The 21,540-nt window shown below is 43.5% G+C and overlaps 3 protein-coding genes across 3 annotated transcripts; 1 reads left to right on the plus strand and 2 right to left on the minus strand.

The window, feature by feature from the left end:
• On the plus strand, window positions 6,837-8,658 carry LOC8081882 (homeobox-leucine zipper protein HOX12). The gene is made up of 3 exons (XM_002465650.2): window positions 6,837-7,275; window positions 7,396-7,727; window positions 7,913-8,658. The coding sequence occupies exons 1-3, from the start codon at window positions 7,191-7,193 to the stop codon at window positions 8,222-8,224; spliced, it is 729 nt and encodes a 242-aa protein (XP_002465695.1). The 5' UTR covers window positions 6,837-7,190; the 3' UTR covers window positions 8,225-8,658.
• Window positions 10,470-15,521, minus strand: LOC8081883 (deSI-like protein At4g17486). The gene is made up of 4 exons (XM_002468286.2): window positions 15,268-15,521; window positions 13,785-14,014; window positions 11,584-11,871; window positions 10,470-11,033 (listed from the first exon to the last, which is right to left on the minus strand). The coding sequence occupies exons 2-4, from the start codon at window positions 14,005-14,007 to the stop codon at window positions 10,786-10,788; spliced, it is 759 nt and encodes a 252-aa protein (XP_002468331.1). The 5' UTR covers window positions 14,008-14,014; window positions 15,268-15,521; the 3' UTR covers window positions 10,470-10,785.
• On the minus strand, window positions 17,674-21,425 carry LOC8054246 (serine--tRNA ligase). The gene is made up of 10 exons (XM_002468287.2): window positions 21,199-21,425; window positions 21,026-21,096; window positions 20,758-20,925; window positions 20,318-20,423; window positions 19,729-19,922; window positions 19,081-19,184; window positions 18,811-18,994; window positions 18,531-18,710; window positions 18,185-18,406; window positions 17,674-18,098 (listed from the first exon to the last, which is right to left on the minus strand). The coding sequence occupies exons 1-10, from the start codon at window positions 21,329-21,331 to the stop codon at window positions 18,084-18,086; spliced, it is 1,377 nt and encodes a 458-aa protein (XP_002468332.1). The 5' UTR covers window positions 21,332-21,425; the 3' UTR covers window positions 17,674-18,083.

The raw sequence follows: 21,540 nt of genomic DNA on the forward strand, positions 1-21,540 counted from the left end.
TTCTCAGTTGGCCGGCCGGCGGCCACTAGCACCGAGCACAAGGTTTTCCGGGCCACCAGGGACCTGTCAACACGTCAAGTCTTGCCGCTGCTCGAAATGGCGATGGAGAGATTACGCTACGCGGAAGTTTTTGCTCTAGACCGGCCGAACGGATTCGAAGTCACAATTCGTTTGTGGTAGGGCCTTGTTTACTTCCCAGAAAATTTTGCAAAATTTTTCACATTCTCCGTTACATCGAATCTTTAGACGCATGCATAGAGTATTAAATATAGACGAAAATAAAAACTAATTGCACAGTTTGGTCGAAATTGACGAGACGAATCTTTTGAGCCTAGTTAGTCCATGATTGGACAATATTTGTCAAATACAAACGAAAATGCTACAGTGTCCATTTCCCAAAATTTTTTGGAACTAAACAAGGCCTAGTATTATACAGCTAGCGATGCATTGAACGATAACCAAAAACACGTACCGATATATCATGTGCATATACTTGCTGTAAGTCTGGTTTAAGATTATTCTTTTTGGGCACGAAAAGACAAGGTTATACTAAGCGAAGCATATGTGCACAGTTACGTCCCCGCGTGAGGCGTGCCCGTGCCCAGGTGGTTGCACTGCGTCGTTGTCGTCGTCCACCACCCTGCAGGCCACTTCATGCATGCACGCACGCCGCGAATGTCTGTCTGCGCGTCCAAATCTGTCACTCACCAAAAGGAGGATAACAGTAAATTAAAGGCTGACTAAAACTGATCAATTGACATTTCTAAAGAGAGCGCTAGCTAGTTTCACATCATCGATATGGCCTTTAGATAAGACTTGATGATAGCCACGTACTCTCTATGTCTCATTGATAATAATGTCGTTTTTTGACTTTTAGATTTCTTATTTGGTCATTTATCTTATTCAAAAATTTTATATAAATATTATTTATTTTATTATGACTTATTTTATTTTATTAAAGATACTTTGTAATAATTCATTTATTTATTATTTATATAAAAAATTTGAATGATTAAACAAGAAGTTTAAAAGTTAAAAACGATATTTTTAATAGGATAGAAGAAGTATGTCATAACTAGGACAGTGTCCAGCTAGAGCAATAATGCTTTAGCAGTAGGGGAAAAATAATATGAGTACCATGTTGCTTTAGACAAATAATAATACATAGCAGGCAGGGTCTGATTGGTTGCTGTTGTATTAGTATAGAATTGCATCACAATAGCCTGTTTAGTTTGCCATAAACCTGAATGAAATTGAGCAACTTGTTGTTAAGTTTGTCTGAAACGTAAGTTGAGCAGTGTTGTTGTTATCCCATATTAGTGAGTGTAAAACCTGTGTGCTTGGGTGACTGTGGGTGTTTAAGTTACTCACATCTGCCTTCGATGAAGTTACCCCAACCTATTTTGGGCCCATATAAAAGTAGGATTTGCCCTGCTCCCTACCGATTACTACATACATGCCTACCATGCATCCACCCTCTCCCTCCCACTCGATCTCTCACCTACTTTCGTTTGTGGCGACTTGCATTGGCTGGTCACACTATGGTCGTGACCCAGAGGGTGACAACGGGGATCTTTACTGTGCCATGGATCGTGTTTAGGCCTTAGGGTGCATGACGAGGAGGGGCATAGATGGATATGCAAGATTTGATCGACAGTCTAAGACAATTAATTACATATTATTTATGGTATTTTGCTGATGTGACAACATATTTATTGAAGAAAGAGGTAGAAAAAAAATAAGATTCCAAGTCTTATTTAGACTCTAAGTCTATATTATTCGAGATAATAAATAACTTTAGACTCTATGATAGAGTCTGTATTGTGAGTGCCCTACATATAGACTTGTGTAAGTAACCATACGTGGCCAAATTGTATTGGGGTGGTGTCTGAATAAAGAGTTGTGTAGGCAACCAATTGGATCCATAAGCACATATTATACAAACTACAAATAGAGACCAAGATAAAATTGTATTGTTTTGCACCTTAGGTAAATATACAAATTATATCAGAACGAAGTACCGCTTAGTTAGTTCATGAAATTAATTGAGTATAGCTCTGCTAGTTGGGTTAGTTGTAGGAAAACCTACCCATCTAGATTCAAGTTCCGAGACTTAATATGGATGCTTGTATTTTTATTGATTTTTTAAGATTTAATGGTGTTGTTATTCTTAATTTAGTGGTAGACGATATGCTTGTCAATAAAAAGATATATGTGCCGACTTTGTTAATCTCGTGAGTTGTGAGTTAACTCCTTTAGAGGTCCTCATAGGAGTAGACTAATAGGGTATATGTGTCTATGTATAAGTGTTCACATCTACTACAATTTCACAAAAGCCCGATAACTATACCTAAACATAACTTTGTGGAAAGATCAGTAACTACTGTTATTTAGGGGTGGATTCAGCAAAAGAAAACAGCAAGTAACCTAGTTTATCTTCCATCTAGCAATGAACATAGGTAAAAACGTTTGAACTTCATCTATCTTCCAGTAAGTCTCATGTAACCCTCTACAAATTATTTTTACTCACAGGTTCAAGTTGGAACAAATAAGGATCATGCCCCTCCCCCCCAACCCCCTAACACCATACCAAACTTTTAATCCTATCTAGATTCTAAATAAGATACATAAGCAACAATTATAATCTTACTACTTTTAAGAATCAAAATTTGCAGCCATGCTAACGTTTTCTCTATTTTCGCAGGTACTAGTTATTATCTTTGAGAATCTTAAAATTGTGATTTCAAACCTTTTAAAAAGTTTAGAATATGTTTTGATGGGATTGACCATGTTTAGCTGGCCCGCTCTAATCAAAATATCTATTTCCACCACTAAACATCATCATGAACATTTTTTAGGGAAAAAATAAGCAAACACCATTCATGTTTTAATCATGACTATAAATTAGCGCCCAACTGTGAACTGATCATAGGGGTCAGCTGGTCGGGTTACTTGTGGTGAAATCTGTCCACCCGGGTTTAAGTCCCCGACTTGGCAAGGCTCAGTCCTTCGGTCGTAATCTGTCGGCTCAGTCTTTTTGAAGTTGCTCGTAGAGGTAGAATTTACGTACTTATAGTCTTATACTGTAAAATTCTAAAGAAAAACGACTAGCAAGCTCCCCAAGTGCGCCCTGCATGCTTCTAACAACAGTGCAATATTGACCCGTGTGCGCGGAAGCGTGACGAACAACTCCTTGTACAAAAAATAAAGGGCACTGAAGCCCCACACGTACGGGCCGGAAGAGCAGTTGACGTATGTACGTGTGGACGCAGCACTGATATACGGTACTCTTAGGCGGCCATGCTTGCAAGGAAAGGACTGCGAAAAGTTTCTTCTCCCTGGTCCTATAGCTGCGATGCAAGATAAACAGTACACGTCTCTCTCTGGCAGGGCTTGCAAAAGACGATGGTACTGAGCGAGTCCTCAAATGATGAGCCGTATACTAGGTACTAGCTAGCTACACAGGAGGAGGCATACACACAGGTGATGCTCTTGTACCTAACCTAGAGGCTTTTGAGGAGAACGGCGAGCTGCTCTTTTTAAGTCCAGGTCGTTGAAGCTGACTGACCCAGCAGGACCGAGCGATCGAGGCTCCTGATGGCCGATTTGTCCTTGCAGTTGCAGTTAGCCGGTTGCTCACTCCTCTCGTCGATCGGTCGGTCTTGGGTCCTCCATGCATGTACTGGCACCCCCTGTTCAACTCGACCGGGGAGTGGTTGTTGTGTACTAGCTCGCATAAATAGTATTTGACCACATGCACGCATGGACAAGTAACAGTGCACTGTGCACGTACGTACGACGATACGTGCTCGACGATCTCAACTGCTTTTGCACGCAGGGGCCGGGGCCGGCCGGGAACGGATATATGAGCAGTGCCTAGTGACTAGCTAGTGTCGTTATTGCACGACGACGACTTTTGAGCTTTCTTCCAAGTGCTGCAGAATCCTGTTCCTGGGTGCCAAACCATAGCTTCCGATTTGGCATCACATGCGCTTTTACACATACATATCGGCATGAGAACGCACGCAAACCATGCCAGCAGGTTTCCAAAAGGCGTGGCCGTGAGCTAGCTAGGCCGTCAGCCATCGATCCGATCCCGTCGACTCGCCCGCCATTTGATCGCGTCGCGGGAAAGCACCACTGTTCAGACGATATCTCTAAACATCTAAAGCTAGCCGTGCGTGCACCCAACTCAATGAGAGAGAAAGGGACAGACCAGCTAGCTGCGCGCGTCGTCGACGCCGAGAGAGAAGAGACCACAAGAAACCTCTTCTCGTCCACCCACCCATCCATCCATCCATCCATCCATCCATCCATCCCTCTGCTAGGAGTAGCTACTAGCTCCATTGCTCTAATCCATCGAGAACACGTCGCGGTCAAATATTTACACGTACGCGACGGGCCAGAAAATGCTTCGCCTTCACGTGCCCGATCGATCGCCCGACTTATATATTTATCCACACCTGTGTACTTATTTATTGACATGTACTTTGCTTGCGCAACGTAAGCTTATATATACTCCATATAATAAGCAGCTTGGAAATGGAAACTTAGCCAATTAGGTGTGTTTTTTTTTTGTAAGAAAGGTACAGCGCACGCGTGCATGCAGAGTAGTTCACGTCAATTGCCTTGGAGCTGCTAGGCAGCCGTTTCTGTGATTGTCTCCCGGACCCCGGAAGCCGACAAGACCAGCCACGCGCTGCGATGGTAACTTGTGCATCTGAAACACTGAAGACTCCCAGTTTCAACCAAACGGCCGGCCAACCGCCGCTTCTCTTTGACATCACACTGAGTACTAAAAACCGCTAGCTTGCTTGTTTATAAGAGTATTAAAAGCAAATCCATCTCTTCCAACTTTGTTCTCTTTATTATGAGTCCAACTTTGCTTCATTAATTACTCCTCCTGTTTTGAAATACATAACACGGTCATCAAAAGTACTTCAATCATGGTTTATATGTTTGTACACTTATTACACATATACAAGAAGACTAAATTGCATCCACCATAAAACAACTATCCATGTGGATGTAAGCTCAATTTGATGCAAGAACTTGGTTGTTTTGTGCATCTACAGTCCAAACATTACACATGTGGTGTAATTGGTCACATTGTATGTCGTTGAGGACAATCTATTTAGGACACACATATATTCATTTGATAGTGGTCCAACTTGCTTGGCTCGATCTTATCAGAACCCCAATGTCATGATAGTTACACTTGACCAATGTAAGTGTAATGCAAATAGCACATATAGCAGGTCTAACCTAAATAGCTCCGTAGCATAGTCAGACGACGCACGAGAAAAGGATTTTTGACAGATGTCACGAGGCGAAGGTCATCGAGAACCCGTCGCCATTCTTTGCTCCCCCACTAAGCTTGCCAATGCAGGACACCAATGTCATGTATGCTGCAGGGAACACATACACACCAATATGATGATCAGTTTGTGGCCGGATGTGTCCTACCAAATAAGCATGGACATGAGGTTGTCTATCAAATGAAAGTGGAGCACAAGTCCACTCAACTCACGACTTAAGAGGTGAAGGTAGCACAAAGCGCGTTGTGGTGGCCTAGAACCGGCAAAGAGAGAAAGACTAGGGCTACCTACAAGATGTCCCATATGCATGCGAATAGAGCGGTGGATGAGCCAAGAATGCTACGACGATATCATTTCTAGGGATAGTGAATCCCTAGATCACTGTCTCGCGTAGCCAAATATGTATGGGTAGTATTTGGACCATATACTTGGACTAATTTCTCTAAGTTCTTCTAACAAATTGGGCACCTTGCAAGTTGTTGCGAAATTTTTTTGGATTTTGCTACTTTAGCATTTTCGTTTTTATTTAACAAACATTGTCCAATCATAGAGTAACTAGGCTTAAAAGATTCATCTCGTGATTTACAGACAAACTGTGCAATTAGTTTTTATTTTCATCTATATTTAATACTTCATGTATGTGCTGTAAGATTTGATGTGATGGAGAATCTTGAAAAGTTTTTGGTTTTTGGTGGGAACTAAACAAGGCCAATCTACTGTAAGATGAATGCAATCTACTGTACTTCTTTTTGTGTAGAAAGGCAAAAAAAAAAAACAATTTGAAACAATAAAAGAAGGTCAACTATGTCATCGATCTATTTTAAAACGAAGGGAGTACCACTGCTTTTTTACTTTTTAGCGTTTCAATTCAAAACGAGGAGATGGACAGTTTTCTAGTTGGAGAAGTTTCCCACGCGCGCACTGTTTCAACCTTCCCGGCCTTCACGCTCCGCTGACTTGTCAAATTTACCCTGCTGCTGGTGGGTGGCACTGGCATGCGTGCGGGCATTCAGAATTCAGATGCAGCAGCCATCGGCATCGGCAGAAAGCCAGCGGTAAGAAATAAAAACCCAGCAGGAACTCATCACTCATGGCTGCCGCGACGAAAATCCACCGATCCGTCTTCACCGGCCGTGCCGCGCGTCCCTGTCGACAAAAGGCGGCACCGCTGTTATATTAATCGCGAGATGATGGTGATGGAGCTAGCTAGCTAGCTGGTTTGCAAGTAATATAAGCTCGATCGCTGCTGCTGCGGCCACGCTTTACCGATTGCTCCCAACTCCCCTCCCTTCTCGTTAATTTTCCATTATCCATAAACTACCATCACTACGAGCAGCAGCGCTACGCACGCAAAGGCAAAGCTCCTCTCGGCCGGCGGCGAGCGCGCGCGAGTGACAGCGACAAAACTGCCTGCTTTCTCCACGGTCCACACCAAAATTTATCGACTCCTCCCTCAAGTCCCAACCAACCCAACCCAAGTAGGGGTACAGCAACAGCAGCGCCCCCCCTCAGCTCGCTCTCTTCCAGTCCAGCGCCTATAAATCCCGGTGCCGGACTCCGAGCTCACAGACTAGGACACAGCCGCTGGTCACTGCACTGGGCAACCCAGCGCAGCTAACACTCCTATACAAATATCCGAGCTACTACTCTTAGTACAAGCTACAGAGGCAGATCGAAGCACAAATTAAAGCTGCCTGTAGATAGCAACCATCAACAGTGACCGATCGAAGTAGTAGTGAGCAACTGAGCATCTATCAGTCGATCTAGCTACGTACATAGAACACACAGCTGCAGCAGCTCGATCTCTTCTTGCTGTCCCTGCGGTGGGTTTTGGAGTGTAATCTGCTCGAGTAGCTAGCTAGCTGAAGAACCATGGGCTGCGAGGAGGAAGAGAGGCTGCTGTTCCCGTCCTTCGTCTTCCCCGAGAGCTTCGCGGAGGCCGCCACCCCCGGCTCCGGTGAGTGCTTCATATGTCATCTCGATCTGGTACCATATGATTATCGAGTAATCCATGGACGAGCTAGAGATTGGGAGCCCATCATGGCGCGGTAATAATGTACGCATGTGCTACTACCAGGTGGTGAGCAGAAGAAGGCTCGGCAGCGGCGGAGGCGGAAGCCGCGGCCGGCGGCGGATGGCGGCGAGGGCGGGGACGAGCAGGCCAAGAAGCGGCGGCTGAGCGACGAGCAAGCGCGGTTCCTGGAGCTCAGCTTCAGGAAGGAGCGCAAGCTGGAGACGCCCCGCAAGGTGCAGCTGGCCGCCGAGCTGGGCCTCGACGCCAAGCAGGTGGCCGTCTGGTTCCAGAACCGCCGCGCCCGCCACAAGAGCAAGCTCATGGAGGAGGAGTTCTCCAAGCTCCGCGCCGCGCACGACGCCGTCGTCCTCCAGAACTGCCACCTCGAGACCGAGGTAACAACTAATCCGTCCTCCGGCAGCGACACCAAATTAATTCAAATCTACACACATGGCCACCACCTCCACCTCGCTCGATCTCGGTGTGATGACGGTGAATTGTTTCCGTTCCCCGTTGCTGCTGTGCTGCTGCTTACTAACTTCATGCATGCGTGTTTCGCGCCGCCGCCGTCGTCTTGCAGCTGCTGAAGATGAAGGACAGACTGGAGGAGGCGGAGGAGGAGAAGAGGAAGGTCATCGCGGCTGCCGCGGCAGCCGGTGGTGGCGGCGGCGGAGCGGGCGCAGGAAGCAGCAGCCCGAGCTCGTCGTCGTTCTCGACGGTGACGCACAACCCGGCGGCGCTGGTGGGGCAGTTCGGGGTGGACCCGGAGGAGGCCGCCGCCGACCTCACCTACATGAGCGAGTACGCCTACAACAGCTACATGAACATGATGGACATGGACCTCGCGCCCGGCGGCTACTTCGGAGGAGTAGTCTACGATCACTTCAACTGATCGACCGATATGATGAGCATGAACGAGGAAGGATTGACCGGCTATCAGCTAGGTATTTTCGTGTTAATGGATGGATGGATCGATCGATTTGCAGGGCGCGCGTAGCAGTAGTTTCAAGCAATCAAGTCACTAGTATAATCAGTACGACGTCTATCAGTCAATGTCCTGACGGTGATTAAGTCTATTCAGTAACTTGTTAAGCCATGTAGATTAGTAGCTGGTAATCTTTGTAAATCTGTGTGGATTATCATGCAAGTGCAGCTTATCATGAACTAATGGTCTCTGTGATGTAATATTGGGGGGAATGGGGGTAATCGGAATCAGAAGATGCTTGTAAATGTTTTGGCGTCTTCTGTTAGTATTTTTTTTCTTTTGTCTGATGATGAATTCTGAAATTTGGACTTGGCCCAATTGTCTGGGCTTCATTTGAGTTCTGGGCTGTTTCACAAATTAAGTCCCATAGAAAAAAAATTCGCTTGATCTTACTTGGACGAACACGATCCATTCTCTTCTCTATTGCTTGCTCCAATAGCTCTCAAATTTAGTTCACTTTAGTTTTATCCAAGTCAAACTTCTTTTAACTCTGATAAAGTTTATAGAAAAATACATCAACATCTACAATATTTTTTGCTCAACTTAATTAATTAAGTCAAATATTTTAAACTCTGACCACTTTAGTTTCATCTGAACTTGGATTACAATATTTTTTTCCTAAACATTTGGTCAATCAAAAGCTAAAAAGTTCAAAATTGAGGGAGTAGCTGTTCCTAATGTTGTTCTTCTTACAAATGCATGCATGGTGCATTCTAGTGCTGAAGACAATAACAGCCTAGACTACACCAATGCTACCATTTCTTTAACAGTAGAGCGCAGATGCTTTAAGCATGCTTTTAACAGTAGAGTACATGAGATTAGTCCGGTACAATTTGAGACTAAGAATTGAAGTGACCATAGATTTCTCATTGTCGATCGGTCATTGGGGGAGACATAGAATGTCAAATCTTAGAGCATCTCCAGCAGTTGTCATTTCATAACCCTCAATGAGGAAAAAAACTGTTATTTTGGAGATCTTGTAACTTCAGCGGTTCCCCAAACCCAACCCTAATGAGAAAAAAATTCCCTCAATCTCTTAAATCCTAGCCTCCCACCCTCAAATAAAAGGGGATACCTCTCCTCCCTCCAATCCACCGTTTTTCTCATTAGTGATTGGATTTTCTCATTTTGCTGGAGAGAATATCTTTAAAACCCAAAACATGTTTTGTATCTCCCCTAATAACTAGATTTTGGGGGTTGAAGTTTTCTCCAACTGGTGAAGATGCTCTTAGGCCATTGGTGGTTAGGGGTACAAGTACAACCATGTCTGGTAACCACTCAAGCAGTGTTTTTTTCTGACTTAAACACTGTTACTTGCTATGCTGAGCATACACAAAAGACCAACGCTTACAATTCTGTGATCGAGGCATCCTAACTGACTGCACTCATATTAAACAAGTGACGCATCGTCTGGGAGAAAAAAAAAACAAACAAAAATAAAATTAGGAGAGCGTTATCCACAGCTAATGATTGCATCAAGGCCATGCATCAGTACTCGTCGCCTTTTCTCTTCTTGGGAGATAAGCCTGGTAAAGATGAGATGACCTGACGAAAAGCGCGGCGGCTCCCGTCACTCGGCACGACGACGAAGCGAACAAACAAACCCGATCGATCGTCGATGGATCAATCATCCGCTGCGCGACGGCGACCTCCGTTTCTGTCGTGAACCGGAGCGGGGCACGGAGAGGAGGAGCACGTCTCTGTCCCTCTCGTACTACTACGCCGTCGTCGCCCCGGTGCAGTGTCTCTGTGTCTCAAGGGCGACAGGTGTGGGGATGGCTCATGGCACGGCGGAGAACTGAGCACCAAAGGGCACCACCACTACCACACTACTGCTGCTACCTTTGCTTACTCCTGGAGGCATTCTTATCCGGTGTGCGTATGCTTCCCTCCTGGAATTTGTACTATAGGATTGGAACAGGCAGCCAGGCAGGCATCAGAATTTTCGGCACCCATTTCGGTGCTACCGTCCAATCGACTCTCTGGTCCCGCGGTCACAAAATTATGCACTTGTATGATTGATGAGGATAGTACACACCCTGAAATACTGGAGAGGATAAAAAAAAATCAACCTGGAGGAATTTCTCTTACAGTCCACAAATGTTACTCCGCTCAGAAAGCATCGTCAAACGAAAAAGCTGGGAGATGATGATTCCAGGAACGACACGGCACTTTTTTTAGCAGCTGAAAGAATAATGGATTAATATACAAATCACTGAGTAGAGTACATAGGCGGGTAGAATCGAGTGAAAATTCACCCCTCCCAAACAGATCTTGCGAGGCAAATCAGCACACGACGCTTGGGTTTTACATGATACAGCCATCAGGCATCTGACTTTTACCGACCAAAAACAAGTACCTGACAGAAAGCTACAGCACGGCACTTGCCGTGCAATCCAGATGTTGACACTGCAAGAATTAGCACAACGACTTGGTACCGGAAGTTACACCACAGGGGCGGCGCCAGGCTACCTATTTTTCAGAGACGCCGCGCCCGTGCTGGGTTTCCTCGAGGAACAATGGGGGAGACCCTCTTTCACAGGAGATGGTGGGAAAGGAGAAGATGACGGCAGCTGGCGGTGACTCGAGATCGAAGAGAAACAGCTAAATGGGTTCCTCAGCCGCCTTTTCTCCGAGTCTTCAGATTGACTATTTGGATCATGGCCAACTGGAGAGATCTTAAGCGACTCTGGGAGAAGGCAGTTGCAAATGGCACCTACAAGGAAAAGATGCACTTGATTTATGAAAAGTTACAACAAGAACTCCATGTTCATACAAAACAGTCCTACTAAGTGAAGTAGAAACACGGGCCGGCATCAAACTACACAGTCAGAGCTGCCACAGATCCCTTAGTTGGGCATGCTGTTGAATTCAACAACCTGCTGAAAACATATGGCAAAAATTTATAGTGCTCTTTGTGGATGAAACTATTCACTAGAGACAGCTACCCTCTTTGCAGGATGATTCAGCCAATGCCACATCACATATCAAGTACACAGTTACTGAGTTACACTGTGATATGGTGTGATGGAAAAGTACCTAACACTTTTTGGAAATGAAGGCAAGACATTCGGAAACCAGGGTAAACCATATTTCTAGAAAGTAAAGTGGAAACAATAATATAGAGCGAAAAATGGTGGCAATGACCGTTAAAGCCATGTATTGCACTCTGACTATGCACAAGTAGCACTTAAATCACTATCACCTTTGCTATGTGGAATCAATGAGCTACTACAAGCATTAGCACATGAGTAAAGTTATGGTACCTATTCTGGCGAGCCGATTCACCCATTTGGGAATTTTGTTACCGGTCAACTTGTAGCACATATCCTTGCAGAAGTGGTTACAGTTCTTTGTGATAAGATGGTAAGTATCTCCATTGTAGTTTACTGACTGAAGCTCCATGAACTGCCTAACTTGGATTGGATCCAAGCATGTTGTACCAAGAAATATTGATTTTCTGAACCTAAAACCAGGGCATTGGCGAGGTTCTACCTCAAAGACCCCACTGGTGGGGAAGTCATGTGCTCCGAATGCATATTCAACACCATGAACTGTTAATGGAAAAGAGAGGCAATCGAAATTTAAAAATGTCATGTGAGAATTCAGTTGAGAAATCTTGCATTGTAGAGAAACCATATATATTATATGCAAAGCAACAACAGAACTTATATCACAACTTTTTATCGGCAAATAGGTTTTTTTTAGAAAAGGGAATATATTAATATCCCAGCTTCTGCACGGCGAATAGGGGTTTGAATGCCAATGCCACTATCATTTAATATTTGAGGCAGTCAGCAAGATAATTACACAGATCACCCTTTTAAAATATTCCAAAGCTAGCTGAAAATTTTCATCGTTTAAATTCACATGAATCCATACTCCAAAAACCATGCCATCTCATATAGTTCAGCCTTTCATTTTTGACAATCTACTACATTCAAGCATGTGTACTTTACTACACCCAAGAACTTAAATTAACAGAGCACAAAATGAAAAAATGAACCTAAAGAAAGATATAAGCTAGTCAATAAATGACTACTATTGTTAAAAATGACTGGCAAGATTAGACAGGACCTAACAACCCAGACTGGATCAATCCAAATTACAGATGCAACTTTATTAACGGATAGTTGCTAGTGGCATTGAGTATTTAACGAGCTTCTAAATTACTTCCTTTTCCCATCCACATATCTGATCAGTGATCGATGCTACTCATCTCCGAGACTACCCCTCATTTTCCAAGTTCTCCACATGGACTTCTCCAAACTAGCGCACCATTCCTACTCCCATATCCTTCCCTAGTTCTCTTCTTTCCTGGATCTAGCTAGCATTAGGGACTAGGGATGAGGGCTAGCAATTTCTTGGGCACCTCAAGAAAATTCTTAAATCACTACTATACCGTCAAAAACTGGATTCTGGATCTATAAAGATGTGTAACATAAGGGAGGATGATGACTAGAGATTTCACAAGCAGGGAACCTAAATAAAATTTCTTAAATCACTACTAAACCCTATAAAATTGGATTCTGGATCTGTAAAGATCCCTACTTCCAAGGTGTTTGGTGCTGATTTCATTTTTTCAAACAAGCTGTCTCAGATGAAAAAGGTGTTTGGTACACTGAAGCCTGACACATAAAATGGACCCAACAACATCAAGAAAAGCAATCATCTTCCAAGCCCAGCAGATAGCAAAATATTTTTTTCTACAATATTGTAATATTTTATTTCCTATTACAAAAGGCAATAAACATAGAACACACCCATATCGTCCATGTTTCTATAAGGTAAAATGACACCTAGTGAATCTAATGATTTCAGCTAGACACATCAGACCATCAATGACAGCACCCAAAAAAAATCAAAATATGTAGCTCATTTAGGCAAGGTGAAACAATGCATACCCAGGGGGCCTATTTGGAAAGCAGAAATTTCACATGAACCATACAGGAGTTTCAAAAGAATCAGTTCAATTTCACAGGGAAAACATAGAATTCAGGAAAAATTCGCATGTTCCAAACAGGCCCTAATGGCTAGAACAGAATTTATGGCAAGGAACAAACCTATATGCAGATAGGATTGTTTATGTAGCAAAAGGGTTGTTTCCTTAACACACACACACAACAACAACAACAACAAAAGAAAACTATTACTTCATAGGGCGAAATAGCTGATACATCACAGTACTAGATAGCAATGTTAGCTAAAACGAATAATGAGATGGCTGTTTTACTTTAGTACTAGTCCTACAATTCTTTTTTATAGGGAGGAATAACCTCTGCTTTTTAGAAAGCAATGTAACAGTATAATGACTAGGGCTACCAGTTCAAAACATAGTATCACAGAAATAGTCCTACAATTTTTCAAGGATAGAGGAGTAATTAGCTTGAAATAGCAGAAAAATAACCAGCATTTGATTATGTATTAACTGGGGAAAAAGAGAGATGCATATGGCAGAGAAAAGAACCTTCAATTCCTGAGTGAAATATGCCCAGGCCAGCCCAATATATATAACCATTCATTGGTGTCAAATCGTACACGTTAAGATAAACTGGGGTATCATCTGGTGATTGACCAGCCGACTGAACCTTGGGGAACAAAAAGAAACGCATGGCAGATTTCCTGCTCAATCTGCTCAGTTGTAGAGGCATAAGGGACTTCCATTCGGGCCGTTTTGTCCTTAACTTCATAGCCTCCCTTCACATAATCAAATGAGATATCAGCATTAGAAGGATCTACTTCAAGAACCACGAGAAATTGATAAAATCAGATAAGACAGCTGCCATACTTGTTCTCTGAAATCTTTTTTTCATTGGAAGTAGTTTAAAGATTGTATTACACATAATAGCAATGAATTTGTTTGAATTTTGAATAGGCAAACAACAAGGGATTGCAAAATAAAAGCATTATAATAAAATTATCCTCATATATAGTATTTTATTGCAACCTTAGACATATTTGCCTTGTATATAAGAAAAATAAAACAAACTAGTACATCATGTTCTGTCCAAGTACTAGTTAGCTATATACGCTAGCAACATTTGAAAGCTCCAACGTACAAGAAAATCCAGGGTCCTAGGAGTTCTTCGATAATCTTCCCAAAAAAGGCAATGCAGTTCATAGTGAACAATGGACAGTAAAACTAACACAGGCAGGGCCACACTACAGTTGCGGTTTCAAAATATAGCACAGCAATTCAGTCTGACACAATGCATTGCTGAAGGAGTACATAGAAGAGCTGCAAGAAACACAATTGTCGCTATGGTTTGAACTTTGAACCCTCCTACCGGTAATGGTAACTACTAACTACAACGCAACTAAAAGACAGTGGACAGATCAGATCTATTTCTAACTTTGACACCAACTGCTCACAGCGTATCTCCACCTATCTGTTAAAGAATGCTTTTGTTACATTTTTGTTGTGGGCAATGCAGCGTGTTTATTCGGTCTAGCAAACACCCGGGAGAAAAGAGAGAGGGAACATTCGGTTTCAAGAATGAAACAAGCTAGGTGGGTACCAAATTGCAATTGAAAACCATGTACCACACGACTCCATTACTACGAACGAAAGCTTGCAGAGAAGCGTAAGACATGTACACATCACGGCACCAACCGAACTTCACCAACTGCTTCGGTACAAGCAGGTAAGCCGCACTATTGCTAGGAAAGCAACGTCTGGTACCGCTAACGGACTGAACCCCCAGAAATAATTCCACGGCCGTACTACGCGTTCCAGATGGGGGAGAAAGAGCACAACATGCGATGTTGACACGAGAGACAAAGCCATAATTCCACCGGCGTCCGGCGGACCCAACCCACAGGACCAAGAACCGAGCAGCAGCCCGAGAATCGAACAGGCCATGAAACGCAAGAAAGCAGGCGAGCGCAGATCCAAGCCAGGATCTTCGCTGCGGTTCTTTTGCCAAGAACGAAAGCGAGCAGTGGCTTACCACGGGAACCGAGGAGGCTGGAGGCCGGAGGCGAGCGGTGCGCTGCTGCCGAAGGCGCGGCAGCACAGTGCAGGCGGCGCTGCTGGAGTGCTGGACGGGAGGATGGGGGAGCTGGAGAAGGGGAAAGAATCCGAGGAGGAGGGGATTCCTGGAGGGAGCCTGGAGGCGAGGCGCAGGCAGGCAGCAGTAGTAACTGATGGTGGTGGGGTGGTGGTGGCGTTGGTTGGCTTCGGCGAGCGAGCGTGGCTGCGGGGGGCGGTCTCGTGATAGCTGGGGAAAAGCACCGTGGAACAGGGGGGCCCACCGGTGGTGGGGTTGTTTTTGTAATTTATTATCGCCTTGTCTTTTTTATTTTACCTCTTTCTCTCCCTTTTTGAAAGCTCTGCGGCATTTTGATTTTGAATGAATCTATCGATAAGAGAGAGAGAGAGAGAGAGTGTGTGTGTGTGTGTGTGATGGACTGATGGCTAGCGAGAGAGGACACATGGTCAGCCTCTCCATGGGCATGGAGAGCTGTGCTCGGGCGGGTTTCAGGGGGCAAAGTGCCAGAATCTCTTGACTCGACCCTTTTGATTTGTTTACTTGAAGCTTGTTTGAATGGAGACGTTACAAAGATTTTTTCAGAAAAAAAAATGTGAATGTGATCTTCTCATCTAGGCAACAGCAATCCAGTTCGTAACTATATGTACGTTGATGGTGTTAGTACAACAAAAATTTATTTTTTTTTTACCGCAAAGCGTGAGAAACTTGTACGGTAATGTTTTACTGTAGTACTGTTAAAGCTGTTTTACAGTGCGTACTACAAACAAACCGGGAAAGTTTTCAGGATCTCGAAGCCGATTGGACACCATGGCGCGCTGATTGTCTTTTATCTTTAAAGCGACGCAAAATGCCACTGCCATTTGGACCTTCAGTGGCTGAATGTATCCTTTTTTTTTTCTCAACGGGAAATTCATGGAAGCCATTTGGAATCTTTAGGCTAATTAGTGCCATGTGAAACTCAATGATTGCATAAAAATGGCACGGGATTTTCAAAGTTTACGGAAGTTAATCAGTGGCATGTGGAACTCAATACTCACGGAAAAGAACACTTGCCATTGACATTTACATACGTGAATGAAAGAAATAAAATAAAAAAACTTTTTTTTCAAAAAAAAGGAAAAGGAAAAATAAGCTGCTACCGTACATCGTTTGTACAGAGTAGGCGATTTTGTGCAGATGAAATCTCAGTACCGTCTACCGTGTAGTCAATTTCGTGCAGACTGATCTCAGTACCGTGCATTTGTACAAATTGATGCTGACAAGCCGTTTACCTAGGAACTGCGCAGAGTTCGTATAGAACAGGAACATGATTATTGAGAAGGGAAGCATCGGAAATCATGTTGTCCAGAAAAGCCAGACACGAACAAATTTCCCATTACAAATGCCACCTAGTTGACTGCAGTGCAGAGGAACTATCATCATCATAATTGGAATCGAGGAACGTGGCCAGCACATCTGCCTAACTCCCGGACCCCCCCAATAGCACAAGATCGAATTCGGTCGCCAGTCTCGATAGCTCGCGCACGCATCCTCCCTCCTGTTTGTCTCAGCTTTCCTCGGCATTTCTCTGCTAAACAACCAGCAACATGCCAAAAATAACGAGTTTATATAGTGGGATTGTGTATGCATATAAATAGGTCATCCATGGCCCGCAATCTCGCCTTAATCATGGGCCGTTTATTTCCGCTGACAGTGCCCATCAACTCGTATGAATGAACAGTAGCGTAATGGCTCAGGCCCTGCACGGGTTTACTGGTCCCTTTGTCCCCGTTGGCGAATCATAAATCTCCCTTGGCTCGTCTCACCCTGGCATACGGTGAACCTCTTGGATTCGTGTATCGTGCTCCTGACAGGTCTCCTCACCTTACAGTACGTCCTTAGTCCTTACCCAAGTATACGCTACGTCCGTAGCAATGCAAATAAACGACCAACACTCTTACCCTGTTGCTTGAACAGCACTACTTTGTTTCTCTTACAACAAATCGGTCGGCACCAGCCAAAGAAAACTTGTTTTTCTTTTAAAACAAATGCACGCATAAGAGCATGCATCACTGCACAGCGATGCACACACTATGTTGGTACGATAACCCTGCTTCGGTTTATTAGCAAATGAACCTGTTATTCAAATGTAGCTGACCGTCAGGCATCAGGGTGTGATTCTCAAACATGAATACTGTTGCTTGGCGAATTCAAGGGCTACAGTCACATTGAGCAGTGAAAGCCTGGAAAGCATAGCCAGAAAGAATTCAGCACCTGACCTACACAGTAGTTACCGGTGTTTGCATTGCAGATGCAACGCTAGAATCTAAAAACAAGCGCGTGAGCATTTCCAGGTTCCAGCCACAACAAGCATTTCCAATAATATGCCGCTAACACAAAATGCTTTTTGAGAATCGATAGGAAGTGTACATCAATCCACCATCATCATTCAAAAAAGATAAAGTCAATGCACCAGCATACCGGTACTAATCGTGCTACAAAAGACAACCTGGTGGTTTCGGGGACGAACAGGCAGTGGTCTGTGGTAACGCGATAATAAACACAGCAGGTAGGGATGGTGGTGGTCAAATATCAAGAAATCCTATGCAATATAAGTATGGCAAGTACATCAGATAATGTGGTAACCAAGAAACCAAAATGGGTAAAACCAAAACCTGCAACTCCACAGTCATGCTATGAGTACTGACAGGCCCAAAAATTAACATAAGGATGCACAATATCCAACAGTTCCACCATCACGTGCATTTGCGTTTCCAGTATGTTCCTCATCCAGCTCAAGGTGCCTTTCCCTGTCAGGAGGAGCCAAAAAGATCAGACAAAAATATGGATTCAAATGCTATTTTTGCAAAGGGGGCAGCAGAAGCAAGAAAAAAACCTTTGATTTGGACTTGTTTGATTTGGAGTCAGCAGCTTGTTTGACATCCAAAGGTTGCTTGAAAGGAAGGAACTCTATTCCACCCATATAAGGTTGCAGTGCCTTCGGCACCTCGACACCATCCTCCTTTTGGAAATTCTCCAGAATACAGCAGAGTGTCCTCTCAGTGGCAGTCAAGGTGGAGTTCAGCATATGAACAAACTGCTTGGACTGCTCATCATTCTGTGATTTGTCATACATTGGAAATGTTAAGAGTAAGTAACTGGTTAGATTTTAATGTACTCTGGGTGAAGGTGCAGAGAGCAATGACACATCTACAATAATCTAAGTGGCACAGAAACTTTACCTTTTTCTGGCCATACCCAATTCCAAGTCTCCTTGACTGAAAGTCAGTGCAGTTTGAACAGGACACCAACTCTCGGAAGGTCTTTGATGCGGGGAACCAAGCTTCCAAATCATATTTCTTAGCAGCAGCATCATTAAGAGCACCAGAGACAATGGAAACAACTTGGTATGGTAGTCCAATCTGCAAGTTGGACATTAACGAAATGTTTAGAGAATCGAGAAGTAACCTTCAAGGATACAAATATATAAGGATCAAAAAGCACTGAGCCACTGATTATTACCTCTTTATAGAAGTCTTCTGAATTTTTTAACATCTCTTCATGCATCTCCCAGGAATCATTGCCATTTGGGCTTGTAATGCAGAATTGTTCAATTTTTTCAAATTGGTGAACTCTGAAGATGCCAGCTGTGTCCCTTCCATGAGAACCAGCTTCCTTCCGGAAGCATGTAGAGTACCCAGCATATCTATACGTATGTAATTTATTTGTTATTAAATTTGATAGCGTGTGTGTCAGTAAAAGATAAAGAAACTGAAGATAAAAATTACTCACTTAATTGGAAGTTCAGCAGGGTAGATTCGATCACCTAGGTGATAAGCACATAATGGCTGCTCTGATGTAGCTATGAGATATTTGTCCTCACCATCACCTGTAACCTGACAAATGAAACTACTATTAATGTACTTGTAATAAAATGAGATACTATTATTAGAGAACTCACAGATTTTGTAGGTGAAATCTTTCAACAGATATATAGATAGTCCATAAAACATATGCAAAATCAAAGATCAAAACTAAAACAGTCGTCCTAATAATCAAACTATTATTATGAGTAAAACCATCATACCCCAGAGTAGTCAAAATGAAACAGATAGGCTGAAAACAAACAAGAAATGTTGCTGATATTGAGTACATGGAAATTAGTTTTTTTATATATATATAATAGCACGGAAAAACAATAGAACTTGAAAGATAGTTAAAAGAAGACCAAATGTATTATATATTTTCATTCGTATAGAATCTTAATTATCAAAAAAGAGGAGTGTATTATGGTAAATGGTAAACTGATACAGGAAGAGTATGTGTTATCTTTCACTAAAAAAGTAGGGAAGCATAATTTATGTTAGGTCATAAAATTATGAATGTAGATAGCTGTACTGTAACAATATATGCACGTAGGGAACATTTCATCAGCCTTACCTTGTAAAGCTCCTCATCAAACTGCGCCAACTGAGCACATTTTGCCATAGTCTCCTTTCTCATGAAAAAGGGAGTCTGCATTGGCTCAAATCCCCGTTTTCTCAGAAAAGCTAGCCCGAAGTTTATCAATGCCTGGTTAAGGAAGACACCATCACCCTTTAAATAGAAACCCCTACCACCGGCCACATCAGCACCTGCAAAAATGTAAATAGGTAAAAGGTTGTGAGAGGCAAACTCGACAACCTGTTCCACAAATGTTGTTAATCACAGCAAGAAAGCAAACAAAGAGCACAAGCACATCAAAATTAGTTGAAGCAGGTTGATTGTTAGAATATGATATATAAAACGTACACATATATGGAACCATGCATTATCTATGAGAAGGGTTGTCAAGTTAACGGAGGCAGCACAATCACATGCAGCCATAGCAGAATGCCAGCAAGGAACCAAATTAGCAAGTTACTCCCGAAAACAATCAGAAAGAAAAGAGATATAGGCAATTGGTTTGTAATAGCTTTGAAACTGTCTTAAACAAGCAATACTGCAGTAAGAAAGCACTTGTAAATAGAGAAAAGTTGAGAGCATATACCCTTCTCCAATGCGACAATGTCAAGCATCCTGCAAAGGTCTACATGATTCTTCAAATTTTCCTCTACTCTCTTCTCTCCAAATGTCCGTACAATTTTATTGTTTGCCTGCAAGAAGTAAATCAGTTCAGCTAAAATTTATAACAATTAGGTCAAATTCAGAGGGACCACTTGCAATTTCAAGATTGGACAAGAAAAGGAATTCAATATTTTTCTGTATCTTCGTATAGAACCCTGAAACACAATTAGAATTAGAATTCCAACAATTAAACGGTGAGGGTGAGAGTCAGCCTGTCAGGGTTGGAGTTGACAGTGGAGCTAACAGTTAGGTTGCCACATTACAATGTAACAGTTACTGAAGAATTAATTTTCTTTCAGCCGTTCAGTACTTCAGTAGAAAGGAAATAGCTAGAACAACCACCAAATAAATTTTCCATATCACCTCATCGTCGCTGACTGGCACGGAATCGTGCACGATGTTGCCAATCGTCGTGACCTTGGCGTCAAGGGTGCTCTTGGCCTCCTGCACCTCAACTTCTTTGGCAGCCAACCTCTTCTTAATTTCGTCTGTGCTCTCCATGAGCTTCTTCGCTTCCTCTTCTTGCTTGCTCTGCAAAGAAACACACCACCACCATCACGTGAAACCCAGAACCCCGAGAAGGAAAAGGATGGCGAGTGCATCTAAATTCGAAATTCGACACGGAACGTACGGCTTTGAGCTTGCCGATCTTCTTGCTGGTAGCGTTGAGCTCCTGCCGGATCTTGTCCAGGTCGAACTGCTCTGCAGCAGCAACGAGAACCCATGGTAGTCAGAGACCGGCCGAGGATCTGCAATACGTTTGAGGGAAGAGGGAGCAGGGTAATGAGGAGAGGAGGCACTTACTTCCGCGCCATGCCATGTCGAGGGCGATGACCTCATCGACGAGCTCAACGGAGGCGAACCGGCTGCGCTGGGACTCGCGGATGAGGTCCGGGTTGCCGCCCTTGTCGGCGCGGAACAAGTTGATGTCGAGCATCGTCGCTTGCGACGGCGGCGGCGGCGACGAGGGGATGAAGTGGAGCAAGGAAACGAGCGGGCAGGCACGAGGTTAGGGTAGTCTTCCTTCGCTTGACGTTGCGCGTGGGCTTGATACGATATTTGGGCCGACCACCAGGCCTTTGTTTGATGCAAAAATATTTTGGATTTTGCTACTGTATTACTTTCGTTTGTTTGTTACATTTTTTG

Source organism: Sorghum bicolor, chromosome 1 (genome assembly GCF_000003195.3).
Source record: "Sorghum bicolor cultivar BTx623 chromosome 1, Sorghum_bicolor_NCBIv3, whole genome shotgun sequence".
Taxonomy (NCBI): Eukaryota; Viridiplantae; Streptophyta; class Magnoliopsida; order Poales; family Poaceae; genus Sorghum; species Sorghum bicolor.

Excerpts from the sequence above, each read along its gene's own strand:
- LOC8081882 (XM_002465650.2), top strand. The coding sequence starts at position 7,191 with ATGGGCTGCGAGGAGGAAGAGAGGCTGCTGTTCCCGTCCTTCGTCTTC. Across the intron at positions 7,276-7,395 it reads GGCCGCCACCCCCGGCTCCG|GTGGTGAGCAGAAGAAGGCT; the intron begins GTGAGTGCTTCA and ends TGCTACTACCAG. Across the intron at positions 7,728-7,912 it reads ACTGCCACCTCGAGACCGAG|CTGCTGAAGATGAAGGACAG; the intron begins GTAACAACTAAT and ends GTCGTCTTGCAG.
- LOC8081883 (XM_002468286.2), bottom strand. The coding sequence starts at position 14,007 with ATGAAGTTAAGGACAAAACGGCCCGAATGGAAGTCCCTTATGCCTCTA. Across the intron at positions 11,872-13,784 it reads ATTTCACTCAGGAATTGAAG|TTCATGGTGTTGAATATGCA; the intron begins GTTCTTTTCTCT and ends TTCCATTAACAG. Across the intron at positions 11,034-11,583 it reads GAATCGGCTCGCCAGAATAG|GTGCCATTTGCAACTGCCTT; the intron begins GTACCATAACTT and ends TTTTCCTTGTAG.
- LOC8054246 (XM_002468287.2), bottom strand. The coding sequence starts at position 21,331 with ATGCTCGACATCAACTTGTTCCGCGCCGACAAGGGCGGCAACCCGGAC. Across the intron at positions 20,926-21,025 it reads AGATCGGCAAGCTCAAAGCC|AGCAAGCAAGAAGAGGAAGC; the intron begins GTACGTTCCGTG and ends GTTTCTTTGCAG. Across the intron at positions 18,995-19,080 it reads CCTGCTGAACTTCCAATTAA|ATATGCTGGGTACTCTACAT; the intron begins GTGAGTAATTTT and ends ACATACGTATAG.